General features: G+C 43.9%; 1 protein-coding gene and 1 long non-coding RNA gene across 2 annotated transcripts in view; one reads left to right on the top strand and one right to left on the bottom strand.

Annotated features, from left to right (window-relative positions):
• KIF6 (kinesin family member 6) overlaps positions 1-20,654 on the bottom strand; it is a 406,288-nt gene that overhangs the window by 94,924 nt on the left and 290,710 nt on the right. The window contains exons 14-15 of the mRNA XM_074332873.2: positions 20,047-20,155; positions 2,755-2,810 (exon numbers count right to left, since the gene is read on the bottom strand). Coding sequence (XP_074188974.2) covers positions 2,755-2,810; positions 20,047-20,155 — 165 coding nt within the window. The remainder of the gene's footprint in view (positions 1-2,754; positions 2,811-20,046; positions 20,156-20,654) is intronic.
• Positions 1-20,654, top strand: part of LOC141571641 (uncharacterized) — a 73,616-nt gene that overhangs the window by 23,043 nt on the left and 29,919 nt on the right. Inside the window, exons 2-3 of the long non-coding RNA XR_012496570.2 lie at positions 1,078-1,209; positions 18,548-18,634. This is a non-coding gene — a long non-coding RNA (uncharacterized LOC141571641). The remainder of the gene's footprint in view (positions 1-1,077; positions 1,210-18,547; positions 18,635-20,654) is intronic.

Here is a 20,654-nt window from a genome sequence, read left to right as displayed (position 1 = left end):
GAGAGAAATGATGTACAGAAAAGGACAAAAAAAGGAGTTTGTGGCAAGAGTTTATGTACCTAGTTTGGGTTGTCTTATTATAAGAAAAGAAAATAATGTGGAAGTTTTAGATTTACTGACTATACCATGTAAAAATTGATAGTATGTGGTCACTACTGAATTGAGTCTTCTAGGGATTTTTGAGAATGAAACTCAAATGGCCGCTCTAGATGATAATGTCAGAGGAAAACTCAATGATCTGAGAAGACAGTGGCAACCTAAACGTTACACCTGTGGGCTCGCTGATGTGCAGTTCACACATACAGCTTTCATTTCCTGTCTGCAGGCCAGATCCACGTACACCCCACAGCTTTTCGTTTCTGCCTCGGGCTCCAGAGGCAGGAGCGACGCGGGGTCTCATCCCAGGAGTACAATGGTCCATCTGTGCCACGCTCCCACCTCCGGACTCTGAGATTCACTAAAGGACTCACTGGGGACTGAAAATTACACTTGATTTAATTTCTTCCTAGGAAGAAATTAAAGCTTTATGATTCAGTAATGTCATAAATTCAGTTTCCTTCAAGGTTGCTTGGGAATTTTAAATATGTGTACAAGTTCCACCTTCTGACTCCTTAGTCTTCACCTTGTGTCTGACATGCAGCGATGGTGGGCTAGTCCCTGTGCTCAAGCACCATGAGGGGAGTGTTCAGTGATGGCGCTGAGTCTCGGAGGTCCACTCACCTGGGTCCCCTTGGATCAAGAGCACATTTGAAAGACAAGTAGCTAGAAGGTGGGTCTTAGGGCAGCCTCCAACTTGCCTGAGCTCAAGAATGTGACAGACTGGGCCCATCGACATACGTCATTGCACCAAAATGATGGACAATTTAGAATTCTTTGTGACCACAACCCGATGTACTCAGAGTGAAAAGCGAAGCATATTAGCACAGGCCGTTGGTGCCCTCCATCAGTCATCTAGTTCATTAATGTTGGAAGAGTTTTATTTTGGTTTAGACAGTTAGATATTTTTCAAGAGCAAAACCTTCTATTACTTTTTGTGGAGAAGCAACTTATAAAAGGTCTTTCCCTCTTTTCTCCCAGGAATGAAAACAGACCATTGGGTCCTTTGAGTCAGATGAAGTTGAGAAGTTGGCTGCAGCTCCCCTGAAGACTGTGTCCTCTTCCCTCCCTCCCTCTCTCCTTCCCTCCTGCCGTCCCAGGCCACCCAGCCAGGTAGGCCAGTACAGCTCCGCCCTGGGACTGGGCTGCTTCTCAGCAGGGTGTCTGCTTTCCTACCTGAAGCCCTGGCGTGTTGATGGGGTATAGGTCTAGTAGAATCAATTTCCTTAATGCTCTTGGTCACTGATCCCTTTGAGCAGGTAAACTATGAATATTATCTCCAGAAAAATGCACACACTCCTAACCCCCAATTCTTTTCATGAAGTTTCAGGGGGGCTTGGGGATCCAGGCCAAGAAAGGAGTTTTACATAGGGTTTTATGAGAAACCAATTATATTGAAAGAGTTATCAAAAACTGAAAACACTTTGTGATAGAGAAATACCTGTGTGCTTTTATATAAACGTATTAAACAATCAGATGTAATGGTGAGTATCATAACTGCTGTAGTTTTGAAGTACTGATAAGCATAAAAGACATTTTAGGATGTCTGCCAATTGTGCTGTGACATGAAAATGTCTGTCATTTCCACTGGTCACAGGTGCTGCTCGTTCTGCTGCCCACATTCATCACGGAAGGTAATGTTAAATGGTAGGTAGAGGTTAGTGAGAGCAAAGGTGCCGTTTCCCCGATCCACAATTCTGAACTTTTGGTTAAGAATATCTAAGCCTCTCGGGGTTCTCAGCCTGGTGCTGGGAATGGCCCAGGGCCTGGCTGCCTCAGCCCTTTCCATTCAGGCCAATGAAGAGAACACAGGGAGCCTGTTTCCTCAACAGAAACGACCTGAGGTTATCATGATTTTCAATATTTTGTAGAAAAAGCCAAAAGGGAGTGGCTTTTGCTCTGTCCTCATTTATGAAGCGAGGAAGGTGGGGTCAGAGGGACATATGGAGTCACCTGTGAACAGGTAGGTAACTTCTGCCTTCCCTGTTGCAGTGGCAAAGGTACACAGATGCCCTCTGCAAAGCTGCCCCAGGCTGGGAGCTCAATCTCCATGTGTCTTCTGGCTTGGAAAGAAAGATGCATTTTCCTCTCACTTAAACAAAGATACGAGGCACGCTTTTGTTGCGTTTGCCTCTTGCTAACTTAACCTCACCCTTCCCGGGATGCTCACCTATGTGGAGGAGCCCTGCTCAGCAGCCTGTGCCCTGGGAAGAAGGCACAGTAGCTCTAAAAAGCCACTCCTCCCACTGGCTTACTGAACAGCACTGAAAAATGTGCCCCAAATGCTAAGTATAAGATTTGGGAAGTGTAAAAGTGTTTCATAGCACTTGAAAATATGAAATGTCACTGTAATCGTGTGGTTATGACTAGCTGAGCTATTGCTGAAAAATACCAGGGAAAAGCAAAACTTTCTCATTGTGATGCTAGAGCTCAGGCCTGCATGAGGATGAAAAGGTCAAGTTCTAGAGAAAAGAAATTGCTTTTCCTGATGGATGAGGGTAGGGATGACACACTTCCAAGGAAAGGTACTCTCAAAGCAGCGCCCTTGGCAGGGCTCTCCAGAAACTAGGCTCCATGGCTATTTGGAGGCACATCGTGACCTGATTTTCACCAGGAAAATGGTCTGTGAAATAGGCTTACAGAATATCATCTGCTTACCAATTTTACTTCTTGCTTCATTTATATTTTCTCCCAGGGCCTTTGCTTCAGAAAATCTGAAAGAAAAAAACAAGAGAGTTTAACTTTTTCTCTTCATCCTAAATTATGTTTTAAAAATAACAGATTTCTGAGAGGTCTCTAAAAATAGAAAACTTTATTAGAAGACACAAAAAAATCTAAATAAATGAAATATATTAGGCGTAAAGACAGAGATAAATTTTGTATTAATTATTGGTATTGTGAATTTTTACTCCTCTACCCAGCATAGAATTTTCATTCTCATATTCACTAATTTATGACTTTCAATTTCTAGTGTTTTCTGATGCAAGGATACCAGAATAAAGCATGGCTGTAAGCTTTCTGCTCTACGTGTGCTCTATTACTCATAGTATCGACGTCTTAGAGCCAAGGAATACACATTTAATAGAACTTAAATAACTTTTTTTCTCTGATTATAAAGTCAGATATCGGAGGTCAGCAAGCTATGAGTGGTCAGGAGACAAATCCAGCCCACCACCTGTTTCTGTAAATAAAGTTGTACTGGTACACAGCGACACCCATCATTTACATATTGTCTTATGGTCGCTTCCCAGCTACAGTGGTGTGACAGAGACAGTATGGCCTGCAAAACTGAAAATATTTACTATCTGGCGCCTTACAGAAAAAGTTTGCAGACTCCTGTTATATACGATGTTAAACCACATTTTGAAAATATAAAAAAAAGAAAAAAAACACACAACCTCCCATATTTTGAGATCTACCCAGTCTTTTTGCTAGTGGTTTTTATAGAGTGAAGATCATACCATATATATGATTTTGTACTTTGATTGTTCTTTTTTATTAGTTTCACGTGTACAAAACACTGTAATAGTTAGACATTTATCATTTATACCCCTCACAAAGTGATAACCTCCCTCCCCCTATCCACTACCCCTCTGACATCACACACAGCTGTTACATTTCCACTGTCTCTATTCCATATGCTGTACTCCACTGCTTGTGACTATATATACATTAAATTATAGTTGACATTCATTATTATTCAGCTTCAGCTTCAGGTGTACAGCGCAATGACCAGGCATCTATACCGTCCATGAAGTGGTCTCCCTAATAAGACAAGTGTCCATTGGATACCCTACAAAATCTTTACAACATTATTGATTATATTCCCCAAACTGACTTTTGTGATCCCGTGGCAATCTTGTGGTTACTGACTGTACTTTCTAATCCCCTCACCTTCTCCCTTATCACCACCCTCCCTCCCATCTAGCAACCCTCAGATTTTCCTCTATGTCTCTGAGACTGTTCCTGATTAGTTACTTCATTTATTCTATTCTTTAGATTCCACATATAAGTGAGATCATATGGTGTTTGTCTTTCTCTGTCTGATTTATTTCACTTAGCATAATGTTCTCTCAGTGCATCCATATCGCTGCAAATGGTAAGATTTCGTTCTTCTTTATGGCTGCAAAATACTCCATTGTATAAATGTACCACAGTTTCTTAATCCAGTCATCTACCGATGGGCATTTCTGTTGTTTCCATGTCTTGGCTATTGTGTATAGTGCTGCAATAAACATAGGGGTGCATAGATTTTTTTAAAATTAGCATTTTGGAATTCTCTGGATAGATACCCAAGAGTGGAATTGCTGGTTCATAAGTTAGTTCCATTTTCAATTGTTCGAGATACCTCCATACTGTTTTCCATAATGGCTGCACCAATCTGCAATCCCACCAACAGTGCACGAGGGTTCCCTTTTCTCCACATCTTCGCCAGCACTTGTTTGCTGATTTACTGATAGACATTCTGACTGATTCTGACCGGAGTGAGGTGGTATCTTATTGTGGTTTTTGTTGCATTTCTCTAATGATTAGTGAGATTGAGCCTTTTTTCATATGTCTGTTTGCCATCTGTATGTCCTCTTTAGGAAAATGTCTCTTCATGTCCTCTGCCCATTACTTTAATTGGATTTTTTTTTTTTTTTTTTTGGTGTTGAGTTGAATGAGTTTTTTTTAAAAATAAATTTTGGATATTAACCCCTTATCAGATATATCATTGACAAATATCTTCTCCCATTCAGTAGGCTCCCTTTTTGTTTTATTGATGGTTTCCTTAGCTGTGAAAAAATTTTTAGTTTGACATAATCCCATGTTTACTTTTTCTCTTACTTCCCTTGTCCGAGGGGATATATCAGTAAAAATCTTACTCCGGGTAATGTCTGTAAACTTTCTTCCTATATTTTCTTCTAGGAGTTTTATGGTTTCAGAACTTACCTTTAAGTCTTTAAACCATTTTGAATTTATTCTTGTATATGGTGTAAGGAGGTGGTCCAGCTTCATTTTTTTTGCATGTGTCTGTCCAGGTTTCCCAGCACCATTTATTGAATACATTGTCTTTACCCCACCATAAATTCTTGCTTCCATTGTCGTAGATTAAATGGCCATATAGACATGGATTTATTTCTGGGCTCTCTATTCTGTTCCATTGATCTATGTATCTGTTTTTATGCCAGTACCATGCTGTTTTGATTACTATAGCCTTGTGGTATAATTTGATGTCAGGTATCATTATACCTCTCACTTTGTTCTTATTTTTCAAAATTGCCAAGGCTATCTGGGGTCTTTTATGGTTCCATATAAATTTTAGGATTATATGTTCTATTTCAGTGAAAAATGTCCTTGGCAGTTTGATAGGAATTGCGTTGAATCTGTATATTGCCTTAGGCAGTATGGGCATTTTAACGATATTAATTCTTCCTATCCATGAGCGTGGTATGTGCTTCCATCTATTTGTATCTTCTTTAATTTCTTTCTTCAGTGTCTTATAATTTTCTGAGTACAGGTCTTTTAGCTCTTTGGTTAAATGTATTCCTAGATATTTTACAGTCTTTGAAGCAATTGTAAATGGGACTGTTTTCTTAATTTCTCCTTCTGATATTTTATTATTGGTATATACAAATGCAACTGATTTCTGAACATTAATTTTGTATCCTGCTACTTTACTAAATTCATTTATCAGTTCTGATAAATTTTTGGTGGAGTCTTTGGGATTCTCTATATATAGTATCATGTCATCTGCATATAATGACAATTTTACTTCCTCCTTACAAATTTGGACGCTTTTTATTTCTTTTTCTTGTCCAATTGCTGAGGCTAGAACTTCCAGAACTATGTTGAATGGAAGTGGAGAAAGTGGGCAACCTTGCCTTGTTCCTGATCTTAAGGAAAATGGTTTTAGCTTTTCCCCATTGAGTATGATATTGTGGGTTTATCATATATGGCCTTTATTATGTTGAGATATGGTCCCTCTATTCCCACTTTCTTAAGAGTTTTTATCATAAATGGCTGCTGGATTTTGTTGAATGCTTTTTCTGCATCTATTGATATGATCATATGATTTTTATTTTTTATTTTGTTAATGTGGTGTATCACAATAATTGATTTGTGGATGTTGAACCAACCCTGCATACCAGGAATGAATCCCACTTGATCATGGTGTATGATCTTTTTCATGCATTACTGAATTCTGTTTGCTAATATTTTGTTGAGGATTTTTGCATCTATGCTCATTAGGGATATCAGCCTGTAGTTTTCTTTTTATGTAATGTCTCTGTTTGATTTTGGGATCAGGGTGATAGTGGCCTCGTAAAAAGTGTTTGGGAGCCTTCCCTCCTTCTGGATTTTTTGGCATAGTTTGAGGAAAATAGGTGATAATTTTTATTTGAATGTTTTGTAAAATTCCGCTGTAAAGCCATCTAGTCCAGGGCTTTTGTTTGTTGGGAGCCTGTTGATTACTGATTCTATTTCCTTGGTAGTAATCAATCTATTCAGGTTTTCCGTTTCTTCTTGAGTTAGCCTTGCAAGGTTGTATACTTCTAGAAAATTGTCCACTTCTTCCAGACTGTCTAATTTGTTGGCATATAGTTGCTCATAGTAATTACTTAAAATTTTTTGTATTTCTGTGGTGTCTGTTCTCACTCCTCTTTCATTTCTGATTTTATTAATTTGGGTCCTCTCTCTCTCTCTTTTGATGAGTCTGGCTAATGGTTTGTCAATTTTGTTTATCTTCTCAAAAAACCAGCTCTTGGAGTCATTGATCTTTTGTTTGTTTGTTTTGGTCTCTATTTCATTTATTTCTGCTCTGATCTTTATTATCTCCTTCCTTGTACTCCCTTTGGGCTTATTTTGCTGTTCTTTTCCCAGATGTCTTAAGTGTAAGGATAAACTGTTGATTCATGATTTTTCTTGTTTCTTTAGGTAGGCCTGCATTGCTATGAATTTCCCTCTTAGAACTGCTTTTGATGCATGCCATAGATTTTGGGTCATTGTGTTTTCATTTTCATTTGTCTTGAGATATCTTTTGATTTCTTCCTTGATTTCATTGTTGATCCATTCATTATTTAGTAACATGTTATTCAACCTCCATTTATTTGTGTGTCTTCCAGTTTTTTTCCTGTAGTTGACTTCTAATTTCATAGCACTGTGGTCAGAGAAGACACTTGGTATGATTTCAATTTTCTTAAATTTATTGAGACTTGTTTTGTGGCCTAACATGTGGTCTATCTTGGAAAAGGTTCCATGTGCGCTTGAGAAGAATGTGTATTCTGCAGCTTTGGGGTGAAGTGCTCTGAAAATATCGATTAAATCCAACTGGTCCAACGTGTCATTTAAGGCCACTGTTTCCATATTTATTTTTCATCTGGAGGACCTGTCACTTGTTGTCAGAGGTGTGCTGAAGTCCCCTACTATGATAGTGTTACTGTTGATCTCTGTCTTTATGTCAGTCAATATCTGTTTTATATATTTAGGTGCTCCTATGTTGGGTGCATCGATGTTTACTAGGGTTATGTCCTCTTGTCGGATCGATCCCTTTATTATTATATAGTGCCCATCTTTTCTTTTAATATATTCTTCATTTTAAAGTCTATTTTGTCAGAAATAAGTATTGCAACTCCAGCTTTTTTCTCATTTCCATTTGCATGAAATATCTTACTCCAACCCTTCACTTTCAGCCTGCGTGTGTCTTTTGATCTGAGGGGAGTTTCTTGTATATAGCATATGCAAGGGTCTTTTCTTATCCACTCAGCCACCCTATGTCTTTTGATTGGAGTATTTAATCCATTTACATTTAAAGTGATTATTGATAGGTACAGAGTTATTGCCATTTTGTTATTTGTATTTCTGGTCTTCATTAGTTAGATTGTTTTCATCTTTCTTCTGTTTACAGAAGCCCTTTTAACATTTCCTGCATTGCTGGCTTGGTGGTAATGAATTCCTTTAGCTTATTCTTTTCTGGGAAGCTCTGTATCTCTCCTTCAATTTTAAATGATAGCCTTGCTGGATAAAGCAATCTAGGTTGTAGGACTTTGTTTTTCATCACTTTGAATACCTCCTGCCACTCCCTTCTGGCCTGCAAAATTTCTGTGAAAAGTGATTTGACAGTCTTGTATGTAACCTGCTGTCTTTCTCTTGCTGCTTTTAGGATTCTCTCTTTGTCTTTAACCTTTGCCATTTTAACTATAATGTGTCTTGGTGTGGGCCTGTTTGGGTTCACCTTGGTTGGAACTCTCTGCACTTCCTGGGCTTGTATGTCGGTTTCCTTCATCAGGTTAGGGAAGTTTTTGGTCATTATTACTTCAAATATGTTCTCAATCCCTTGCTTCCTCTCTTCACCTTCTGGTATTCCTATGATGCGCATGTTGTTGCGCTTGATGTTATTCCGGAGGTCTCTTAAATCATTTTCATTGTTTTATATTCTTTTTTCTTTTTGTTGTTCCGCTTGGGTGATTTCTGCTAACTTGTCTTCTAAATCGCTGATTCGATCCTCTGCCTCATTTAACCTGATGGTAACTCCTTCAAGTGAGTTCTTTATTTTGGTTATTGTATTCTCTAGTTCTAACTGGTTGTTCTTTATGATTTCTGTATCCTTCTTTATGTCATCACTAAGCTCCTCCTTAAACATTCTTACCATCAATGTTCTGAACTCTGTCTCTGATAGGTTGATTACCTCTATTTCATTTGGTTCCAATTCTGGAGGTTTCTTCTGTTCTTTTATTTGGGACATGTTTCTTTGTTTCCCCATTCTGCCTGACTCTCTGTGTTTGCTTCGATGTATTAGGTAGATCCCCTAGGGTTCTTGGTCTTTGCTGGGTGATCTTATATAGTATGTGTCCTTTATATTTGACTTGCACCACTTCCCTATTCTCCTGTGCATGTGCTCCAAAGGTGACCCTTGTGTTGTGTGTATTCTCCTGCTAAAGTTCAGCTTTAATTGCTTTTGGCTTGTCAGTAGGTGTGATTGACTCCTAGGCTGACTAGTTGTGAGAATTGGCTCTGCCCGTAGTGGATGAGCTGTTGTGTGAGGGTTGACTGCTCAGATGGGGCATGGCTCCTGTGGCCTCTTGTGCTTGTAGAGAATTCCCTCGGGGTGTGTCACTTGTAGGTCAAACCCGGTAGTACTCTGGTTTGGTCTGAAGTTGGCCTCTGGGTATGTTGAATCTTGTGCCTCTTAAGCTGGGCCTTGGTAGGGCAATTTCAGAACAAAGCAAATTACCAAGCACAACAACAGTAACAACAACAGCAAAAGAAAAACCAGATACACTCACATGTAAAAACAACCGATAACCCACACTCAACACAGGCAAAAGTATCAAAAATACAAAAGAGAAAAAAAAGAAAAAAAAAGCAGCACCAGTCTTGGCTTAAGCCCACCCAACAATCTCCAGGTTGTCCTCTGCTGTACAAAGAGTCCTCTGCGTCTTGTGGAGGCAGAGCCGGCCACCTGGCGCCCAGAGTGTCCCTGGCACTGCAGTTCTAGATGAGTGGGGCTGTGGGGTGTGAATGGTAGTTTTTACAAAGTCAGTGCAGTTTCTGCTCTTTCCTGCACATAACGTGCTCTGAGAGCACCACAGCCAGCCATGGGGGTATTCCCTGTGCCCAGGGCTCCTGAGTCTTAGGGCACTGCTTCTGCCGGGTGGTGTGGAAGCATGACATTTCTGAACTGCTGAACGCCTAGAGCTGCCTCTGCCACCTGCTGTTGACCTCTGTGTGTGTCTCTGTAGCTGTAAGTATCCTGTGCTACAGGCCAGAAAAGGTGGGGGCTGGGAAGGGAGGGTCTTCCGTCTCCCAGCCCAGTAGTGTCAAACTCTTCCCAGCCTCTTCCCTAGGTCACAGCTGTAAAGCGGCTTTTTCTAGGCCCTGAGCACTACAGCTCCTCTATAATCTGATACTACTCTTCAGTTCAGGGGCCAGCTTGAGACTCTGCAAGGGCGGGGGTAGGATTGCTGTGGGAGAGTGGGGGGAGGGGCCCAGGTTTGCCTTTAGTCTTTTTTGTCCCACCTAGGGCCCAGGTAGAGATCTCATCCATAAATGCCTCAAACACTGGATGCTGGATATGCTGCTCTCTCAACAGGAGAGATCAGCTGTGGGACGCAGAGAAAGAGCGTCCCACAAGTGTCCTGGCTCTTGTGATCTCTGTTCTGTGACCTGAGGTCCCGGCAGCCGCAGATGCATGCTGAATCTCTGCACCGCTCCCTTCCCTTTTCCCCTGCTCGCCCGGTTTGCCCACATTCAAGTTAATCCTAGTGTGAATCTCTTAGCTGTTCTGTGTGATGAGCAGAAAGTCCTTTGATGGATTATAGATGTTCAATTTGTGGTAAGTTCCGGAGAACTCAAGAAGACCACCTTGCTGCCGCCATTCCTATGACGTCACCCCTCTGATTTTTTTTTTACTTAGCATTGTAACATTAATCATTCCCCATGTCATTAGAAACTTCTCCATTATCTTTGATGGCTGCCTACTAGCCAGCAGATGGTTGTGCTGATGTTTACTTAATGGTTCCTTCATGTTACCCAACAAATACTTGTGAGACATCCAGGGAGAGCCCAACCTTGTGCTGGAGAAGAATGTATGAGAAACATGCCACACAGGACCTTATGAAATGATAGTTGCTCTCCCATCTTCTCCTTTCTGCCGTGAAATTTAAGAGGCAACTGAAAAATCTATGAAACAAATACATAATACGTGGCTACAGTAAAGCACTGTGCTACGTGCCCAACACTGGCCAGGCCATTAGAATGACTAGGGAGGGGCCAATCTATGACTGGGGAGTAGTCAGGAAATTTTCATGTACAAGGTAGGATTGACTGGGTTTTATGGGTGTGTACGAGATTTTAGAAAAAATTTTATTATGGAAATTTCCAAATATACGCAAAATAGAGAGAATGACAGAACGTACCCTCCCATACCTACCATCATATTTCATTAATTGTCAACATGTGGCCAATTTGATTTTTTACTCTCTCCTCTGTCCCCATCCTCTCCCACCTCCCCAATATTTCTGGATTCCAGTAAATCCCATAAATTGTTTCATCCATAAATGCTTTAGTTGAGCAGGATTTTGTTAGAGGAAGTAGAGAGGAGGGTATTCCAGGCAGAGGGACGACATGCCATGACTGCTCTGTGCTTGATGAAAAGCAGTGTGAGTGATATCACTGCTGTTTTCCGAATCTGTCTTCCTGGCCTGTGACCGCAGGCAGGAAGTTTCCAGGGAAGGAGACAAAATTTTCTCCCAATGTTAGGTTTCTTGGGCCTCCACCCCTGGTTCCCTCATTAAGTGTGTTCATCATAGAGTATGCATGTCCTCTCTTCAGCGAAGGCCTGTTACCTTCCGGAGAGAAGTGAAGTTCCATTTGATGCCATTCAGATTGAATTCGGTTCAGCAGACATTCCTATGATGTGTAGGTTACTGTGCTGGGCTCTGTGGGGTCACAATGGCCTTTGCTGGGCAGCCATCATCTGAAGTTTGGTCCAGGCCACTCAGAAGATGAGGACTATCTTCATACTTTAAGCTCTGCATGTGGAGATGCCTCCATGTCCATCTCCATTACCTAGGATTTTGTAGGATTTGATCACCCTTCATTGCTCAATGAATGATTCCTCTTACTGCCAGGTCTGTAGAGTTCTGGAAGCTTTAGACTTTTTGGAATAAGGAAAATACAAGAGCAAGGCTTCAAGCCTGCTGAAATTCATGTCAGTGCTGGAGGAAAGCAGAGCAGAGATAGAAAAGAGAAGACACCACAGGCAGAATAGGCAATCTCCACAGCAGCACTGTTTGGAGAAGCCCTGATAGGCCTGGGATAGAAAGCTCCCTCATCCGCACACCCCCACCACCTTGGCAGTGCCCAGAGGTGTCCAGGGCGCATGGTGGATGGAGCTGCTTAGTGCTGTGGTCAATGCTCTCCAAAGAGCCACCCTGCAGCGGGCCTGGCAGACAGCTGTGAGCTGTTCCAGTCCCTTCTCTGCAGCCCAGTGCCAAGCTTAAAAGGGTTTACCTACTGAAGAGGTGTGGGCTGAGTGCTGTCCTGTGTTCATGAGACCATTTTTCCCTTCATTCTGCAGTTGTCATCACTCCAGGCCTCCCCACCCACTTGCATTCCAGATCCCTGGTTGTCAAGACAAATTCTTTCCTAAGGAAGCCCAGCCCTGAGGGACAAGAGGGGGTGGTGTAAAGGGAGCCGGGAGAGATGAGATGGGAAAGCAGGTGATGCCAAACTGCTGAGAAAGGAGGGGAGCCCCCCAATTCTGCCACTTTCTTCCTTGCCCACCCTGCACCTCCATGCCTTGCCAGCGGGTCTCCCTTGGTCCCACTCCCTCCCCTTCCACCTGCCTCCATGTAATTCCTGCTCATCCAGAGTTGACTCTGATCCCTGACCTTCTGAAAGAGGCACATTTTCATTAATGACATGGCTCAGGGAGCCAGCGTGTGACCACGGCAGTGAACTTGTGCTGACTGTCCCCAGGGCATGCTGCACCCTGGACAATATCCTCAGCTGGGGCTACACTGGTGAGGAGGCGTAGCCCTTGAGGGCCAGGTAAGAAGGCTCTGGGACTCAACCAGAACCATCTGTGAGCCCCTAAGGGTCTGTCACTCCTGGTGCTCAAGTGTTCCTACTAGGGAGTCACTGGTTGTGTGGCTCACACTGGGGGGTTGCTGGGTACAGATCTGGGCTGGCAGGCACAGAACCTGTCTACCTTGGGCCAAGGCCTGGGTGTGGAAGGGTGCAGTGCTCGGGCTGGTCTCTCACACCTGCCTTCCTGAGATAGCTCGTCTCCACACATCCCGCTGCACCCACTGCGCGTCCAGCACTGTGCTGACGACCACTGTCTCCACAGGAAACTCATTCTCTTTCACTGGCTTCCACGTCCGATCACCTGGCTCCCCTGGGTTTTACCCCTCTCTCCTTGGCTGCTCCTTTTCAGTCTCCTTGGAAGGGTCTTCTTCTGCAGGCTGTTGCTTAGACGTTGGTAAGTGTCAGGGTTCTGACCTAGCCCTGTCCTCATGTTACTATTCTCTCTGGGTATTCCTCACGCCAGTGCCTTCATTTGTGATTTCTGCTGACATCTCCCAAATCTCCACCTCAGCCCTGCTGATTTCCTGACCCCGTATCCAGCTGCCCATAGGATGTCCTGCAGATACCTCACATTCACTGTCTCCAAAGCAGAACTGATGACTTTCCCTGAAGACCTCCCGCCTTTCTCCTGCCTTCCTCACCTCATTACGGGCACCAGCATCACGCAGTAACCCGCTCACCATCCTTTGCCTCGCTTCCATTAGCCCCTTTACTCAATTGTGGAATTGCGTCCATTCTACATGCTCAGTATCTATCATAGCATTCCACTTCACTTGACTCCTACTTGGCCTTAGAGAAGAAGTTCTCACCTCTTTCCCAGGTTACTTCGAGGACTGCTTGCTACCTCCTTCAGGCTACTTCCCACAATTTAGCTGTGGAGCACTTTCTTCAATGCAAACTTGAGCTTGTTATTATCCTGCTTAAAACTCTTTCAGGGCTCCCGGTGACATCAGGACAAAGTCCACGTTCCTTAACCTGGCTAACTAGACTCCTCAGTTCTGGCTCCTGCTGATTTCTCCAGGTTCTCCTTTGCCTTTCTAGGCTGAATTGCTTTCAGTGCCATCAAGTGTCACACTCTCTCTCTCACGTTAGGGCTGTTCCCTTTGCATGGGACCTCTCTCTTCATCTGGCTAGTTTGTACCTAATCCCTCAGGTTCAGCTGAGATGTCTCTTCCTCTGGACCACTTCCTAGGACGGCCATACGTGTCACCATATGGGCTCCACAGCACCCTGAACTGTCCTCACAGGCAGACAGCACGCTGCACTGGGATTGCCTGGTTTTTTTTTTTTAAAGGATTTTATTGGAGAAGGGGAATAGGACTTTATTGGGGAACAGTGTGTACTTCCAGGCCTTTTTTCCAAGTCAAGTTGTTGTCCTTTCAATCTTAGTTGTGGAGGGTGCAGCTCAGCTCTAAGTCCAGTTGCGGTTGCTAGTTGCAGGGGGCGCAGACCACCATACCTTGCGGGAGTCGAACCCGCAACCTGTGGTTGAGAGGACACGCTCCAACCAACTGAGCCATCCGGGAGCTCAGCGGCAGCTCAGCTCAAGGTGCCTTGTTCAATCTTAGTTGCAGGGGGCGGAGCCTCCCATCCCTGGCAGGACTTGAGGAGTTGAACTGGCAACCTTGTGGTTGAGAGCCCACTGGCCCAGGTGGGAATTAAACCGGCAGCCTTTGGAGTTAGGAGCATGGAGCTCCAACCACCCGAGCCACCAGGCTGGCCTGGGATTGCCTGTTTATTTCTTTGTTTCCCTTTCGATGTCTTAAGTTCTGTGAGGATAGTGAGAACATCTGTTTAATTCACTCTTATATTCTTGGAGCTTAGAATGGGCTCGTACTGAGTAAGCATTCCGGAAACTGCAGAACAAAGGAAGCAAGACGTGAGCGAGCACATGTACAAAGGCAGTGTGAGCAATGCGGACAGCAGTGGACTGGGAGTCAGAGACCTGGATTCTAATGCCCACTCCACCTCTTAACAGCTGGATCTCAGATTCCTCATTTCTGAGCTTAGGATGAGATGCCTCTCAGGGCTGGGCTGATGTGGAAAGTTCCCAGGTGCAAGTGCTCTTTGGGACTGTGAAGCAAGACCACTGTCTGGCTGTGTCGGAAACCCGGGGGCATGGGACCAACTGTGAGGTGGGATTGCATGTTGGAAACAGTAACCACAGACAACAATGGATAAGCATCGTCCTGTCAGCAAACCAAAGAGTCAGAGGGAATCTTGCAAGTCAACGGTGAATGTCACCCAAGACAGCTGCCAAGTTCTTCATCTTCAAAGGGAATGAAAAGGATGGGGGATTGAGACAGAATGTCAGGTAACTTCCTAGACCAGCTCCTGGGAGAATCCCACCTTGCCCTGAGTGTGCGTTAGGCAGAGACGTAAGTCATCACTGGGGGGCCGCTGAGGAAGCCCAATGCCTGGCTTTGCCCCAGGGAAATTAGAAACACAAACAATTTAGTGGGCAGCATGGGCAGCTGCTGCTTTAACCTAGCGGGCCACCTTTCACTTCCCTTACACTTTAAAAAAAATTCCAATATTCCTTTTCTATTTCACCTCATTCCCCCATTAGGATGGCTCCCTTCTCTCGTCTGGTGTGGAGCAGTTCCTTCCTTGACTCTCAAGAAGCCTGCTGCTGCCTTCTCTTACGTCTAGTTAGCTACAATCTTCTCAAGCAGTTTTCTTTACTGCTAAGATTTCTCAAAGTAAACTTCAAATGTCAATCTCAAGCAAAAGAGTGCTTTTGAGTATCATTTGTGAGGCCGGCACTGTTTTAAGAACTGTGGGGGGGCTGAGAAGATTCTAATCTAATCTCTGCTCTCAGAGTGTATAATTCTAGTTCAGGAGACAAGAGGTAGGCAGAAAAAAAACAAACGGAAAAATAATAAAGGTTAAAATTGAAGTCTAATGGGAACCAGGGAACTCCTATTTGTCATGGATGTTATTTCCAGATGGTGCCATGAGATTTCTCTCCACCCTTGGTCCAGTTTTCCTGTTGGTTTTAGAGTGTTGCTCTATTCTATGTCTGAAGGATCCAACTGAGTAAAGGGGCGCTTTTCCAGGTTTATTCGTATTATCAATGCCCTTTTTCCAACTGCAGTTAATCTCCCTGTTTATGTCTGCTTTTGTTATTTAATGGCACTCTGTGAGTGAGTGACTCAATTTGTAGGTAAGATCTGCCACAAAAGAAAGTTAGCTGTGTGTTGCCTGGGCACTGGTGTTTGCCTAGCATGGGCTTTCCAGCCCCTCTTCATATTATTATATACTATGAGAGTGAGTCATGCCTGAAAAATGAAGTGATTTTCAATTGCAATTGTCTTCTACTGAAAAATCCGGCTTAAGAATCGGCTCACATGCTGTAGTTCAGTGAAGGGCAAACATCCTATTAACATGCCAACATTTTGTTTCTGTTGTCACAGGCAGGCAGCATAGCTTTTCCCTGATATGCCAGAGCTGGGGGAGGCTAGACATCCCCTGTGAGGGCAGTAAAGGGTGCAGGTAAGAAGAGGAAGAAAACCCTTCTATTAAGTAACACAGATGTAGGAGCCGTCGGTCGTGCCCTCCTGCAACTCTAAAGCAACTCTTGCACTCTTGGGGAGCTGCGGGAGTTAGAAGGGATGGTGGGTCACCAATAGTCCCTATATTTAAGCTTTGAACCTACGTACTATGGGCTAGAGAGGCTGAGCTGGCCCGAGGCTCAGATGTGGGGGCAATTAGTCCTGAGTCCCTCTTTTGTGGATTTTGCCAATGTGATGTCACAACACTAGAATCATCAGCGAGCAGAGTTATTTGATATGAGAAGTAGGGATAAAATGCTAATGCAGGCCGCTGCATCCTGGTTGCTGAGGACTAGGAGAAAGGTGAGACGAGGTAGAGTAGGTAGCGTTTGGTCATTTAATGCCATCCTGAGTAAAACCCTGCTGGAGCATGTCTGTGTTCCCAGGACTGGCCAGTTCTCCTGAGATGGTCCCCGTGATGCTTCCGTTCACTAGCGGGAATGGGAACAGATGCGTAGGGGGTGGTCAGGTTACTGTGGACTGTTCTCTAAAGTAAAGGTGGCATGGAGGTCACCTCTATATGCATCTGTGGGGACTTATTTTGATGTCTATAGGAACACTGGCTCACAGCTATTTGTTTTCATATAAAAACATTTTCTCTTAGTCTTCTGTCTTAAGCAGTTATGAGCATATCATATATAATTATTGAATATGCACCATGAATGCAAACCAAACCTCCCATCCTTAGAAAGGGGTAGGTCCTAGGTTGTACCCCCAAGGACCAAATATTCCTTCAATGATTTTTATTACAGTAACATTAAAGAGATGTAGATATTTTTTTAAAAAAATGTGGGCTGGTCTCCTGACTTTCCATTTGACTTACAAAGACTGATTTACTGCTGGGTAAACCTTTTTTTAAAAGAAAGCTTTGTGTGAGTTTCATTAATTCCCTTGCTCTATGATCTCAGGGAAGATGGGACCTCCAGTATTACCAACCCATCCTGCTTGATTAAGATGTATTTAAACCCCAAAGCACATTTGTCACATGGGTTATCAGAGCTCTGCTGTACTAGAGTTTAGTGAGCTCCGTATCAGAAGGCTTAGAAAGACCACAACACCCTCATTTCTAAGATTACCACCCTGACCCCCCACCTTCCCACTGGAAACACACATAAACTCAAGGGTACAAGCCAGAACCAGGAGCCAGGCCAATTCTAAAATAAGAAAGATGAAGCAGCCCACTCTTCCTCAGCCAGTGGTTCTTAAGCATGAGTACGCAAAAGAATCACTTGGCAACTGGTTTAACCTGAAGAGTTTCTGAGATCCTACCTCAGAGCTTCTGAACCTCAAGGTATGTGGACACTGTCCAGCCAGCGGTTTTCAAATCTGGTTGCATGTTGGAATCTTTAAACAAATGCAGCTCTGGCTCTACCTAATTAAGTTAGAACATCTGTGGCGTCAGGCTGAGGTGTCGGTAGCTTACAAGCTCCGTGGTCATTTGAACATCAAGCCAGGGTTATAAGGCACTGGTGTAAGCTCTGAAGCCTCAGGTAGCGACACAGCTTAAGGGCACTTTGGAAGCCCTTATTGGATGAGGCAGCTGTTGTCTAGTTTGACACGATTATCTTCAGACACACAAGGTATCCTGCTCTATATATATATGAGTACATGGCTTACAACATGGCAAAGCATTAGAAGGTTTGTGAAACTCCTGGATTTGCGTGGATGTGCATAGGCACATTTTTTTTTAGGGAGAGAGCTCTCATCTTTCAGTAAATTCACTTTATTTTCTCCCCCACCCCTTGTTTTATTCATTTATTCATTTAAATCCGAGTCTTGGTCCCATTGTCTTCTCCACAAAGGTAACCATTTTATGGTTAAAGTATGCTAAAGTTTATCTTTTTGTTTGGCTGTTTTTCTTTGGTGTTCACGTGTTTACAAGGTACATAAATTGTGTGTTCTTAGTGTTATCCTTGCTAGTATGTGTACATTAATCCACGTATCCAACCTATGAAAGCCCTTCTCTCTACTTCCCCAGGAGGGGACACTCAGAAGGCTTCTAACTCTCCTCGGCCCAAACAGAGCTGCCCTGAGCATCCTCCTGTGTGTCTCCTTCTGAACCATGAGAACTCGGGAGGTACACCTGGAACTGGAATTGCTGGGTCACGGGGGTGCATACCCTTCTTTGGACTAAGGAGGGCTGCAATGCGCTCCAGATGGCTGTTCTGGCTACACACCTATCACCTTCACTGTGCACCTAACGTGATCTGCGATTCCCACCAACCCCCTCCACTCCCCCACCCCGCCCAAGTGTAAGTGCTGCGGTTAACCGTCCAAGCTGGGCCCTCGATGCTGAATGCCTTCCTTTCCTTGCTCTTTTTTTCTAGGTCTGCCTTCTTTCTCACTCCCGGGGCAGCTGTATTAAACCTTCATCACCATCCTCAAGTCTCTTGTTCTGCCTCAACTTTCACAGAGTAAGTAGAGATCACCTTTAATCTTCTCCCTCCACTTCTGAATGTATCAATGTCAGCCCCATCTTGCTTTGTTGTTTTATTCAGGCCTCCTTCCAGGCTCAGCTCCTCTGATCTTTTGATTCCCTCCTGACTGGACTCCCTGAAGCCTTGCTGTGTCAGTCTTTTCCTTGTTCGGCTATCTCTCTCTTGCCACTGGCTTGCTTCTGCAGCCTTCAGCCTTGGCCAATTCTCTCCTATTCTGAAACAAACCTCCCCTCTCCTTAAGCTACTCCCTGCCACCCCTCCCACTTTTTCTTTTTAAACGTGTTTTTCATCTATCACAAATTTTTTGAACAATTATTTGCTCTCTTTCTCGATTTGTTTAATTTCTTCTCACTTGCTCCTTCACTCCCAACACTCCAAACCCTGGTCTTTTAGTTACTAACTGTGCACTTTCCAGCTCTTCCTGCTTATTTCTTTGTAGCATCTGACACCACTGGCAACATGCTTCTTCTTGGAGCCGTCTCGCCTCTTGGTTTTCAGGACAATAAGTTTTCCTGGTTCCCCCCATTCTCTCTTTGCTTCTTCTCAGTCCCCATCATGGCCTCCATTTCCTCTCCCTTTCCATTAAAGCTTTCCCCTATGGTTCCACCCTCTAGACCCTTGCACTTCCAAATGATTTCCTGAGAGAGCGCATCTACTTCTCAAGCTTTCTCGAACTGTCATTTATAAGCATGTGACTGACTTTCAATCTCATTTTAAGTCAACCAATAGTTTTTGGAAATTTACTGTGTGCTATGATCCAGAGTCACAAGTGACATATAAGTGTTCACAGTCTAGCACTGTCCCTTCTGAGCTCTAGCACTGTAAGTCCGGCAGTCTTTCTGTTTGCTACCGTTTGAAGATTATGTGTCTAATTCATGGGTTATCTGAAACATGTCAGCAGATAATGCCGCCTGCTCTGCTTCCAGGCTGGAGAACGCACGCACCTAAGGCCTCTGGGTCACAAGGTGTGTGTATACAGATTTCCTTTGACTAAGAAGTACAGACTGCTCTTCAGAGCAGCTGGAGGGCCTGGAGTTCTAGGACTATAATTTTGCTCATAGATTTTTTTCTTTGCTTTTAGAACAGTAAGATATTGACAGAGTCATAAGTTGATGAGAATGAATGTACGATGTGAGGAGTGTATACAAAGTTAGGGCTGCCAGTAACAGGCCCTGCCCTGATGGTGCTTCCCAGAAGTACCAGCATGATGAGGCTTCCACACCTGAGAGAATCATACCGGGCTGGATGGAATTCAATGTGAAACTGAATAAAGGCCATGCCTTCCTTTGAGAAATTAGCTTGGGCAGATGAAGGAGGACAGAAGCAAGTTTCCTCCAGGCTGGCCCGGCTAAGCCCTGGGGACCAGCTGCTCGCTGAGCCAGCCTTACCTCTGTTTCAGAATCTGTTTGTTGTCTGCGATGGTAACGCTGTCAGCATGGTCCCTCTTGAAGATTTCAAAAGCCTCCTGGCGTCCTAATGACATCTCCTCTCTCATCCCTGTTGGAGACACAGGGAAATGGCCTCAGTCACAGCATCAGGATCCCATTAACTTCATTGTCACTTTAGTCAGACCACAAAGACAGCCCTGGCTCCAGCTCCGAGAGGCCCAGAGTAGAGAGGCTCCTGACCAGACAGGTGGCCCCAGGCTCTTCCAGCTGGCGGCCAACCCACCGAGGAGGCCCTGGCAGCGACACCCACTGCACCCTGCAGGGCTCCGCCTGCACACCCATGTGACGTGTGGGGGGTGGAGTTTGGAATGTCTGGTCAAAGGAAATGAAAGCCAGAGTGCCAAGCGCTGGATTGCCAGGAACATCTGCAAATGTACTTTCTGCCACCGTTCAGTGCCATATTTCTCCCGGTTTTCCTGTCATGCCCCATTTTGGTTTTCCGTTAAATTTCACCCTGCATTTCCAGGGATTTAGTTAAAAGAAGTATAATCCAGACTGAAAGATTTAGAATCGAGAAAATTCTGCTCGCAGTCACCATATAATGACTC

Source organism: Rhinolophus sinicus, chromosome 2 (genome assembly GCF_057876585.1).
Source record: "Rhinolophus sinicus isolate RSI-liver-muscle chromosome 2, RSI-T2T, whole genome shotgun sequence".
Classification (NCBI taxonomy): Eukaryota; Metazoa; Chordata; class Mammalia; order Chiroptera; family Rhinolophidae; genus Rhinolophus; species Rhinolophus sinicus.
The sequence above is the reverse complement of the archived record's forward strand: the minus strand, read 5'-3'. Positions and strand labels throughout refer to the sequence as shown.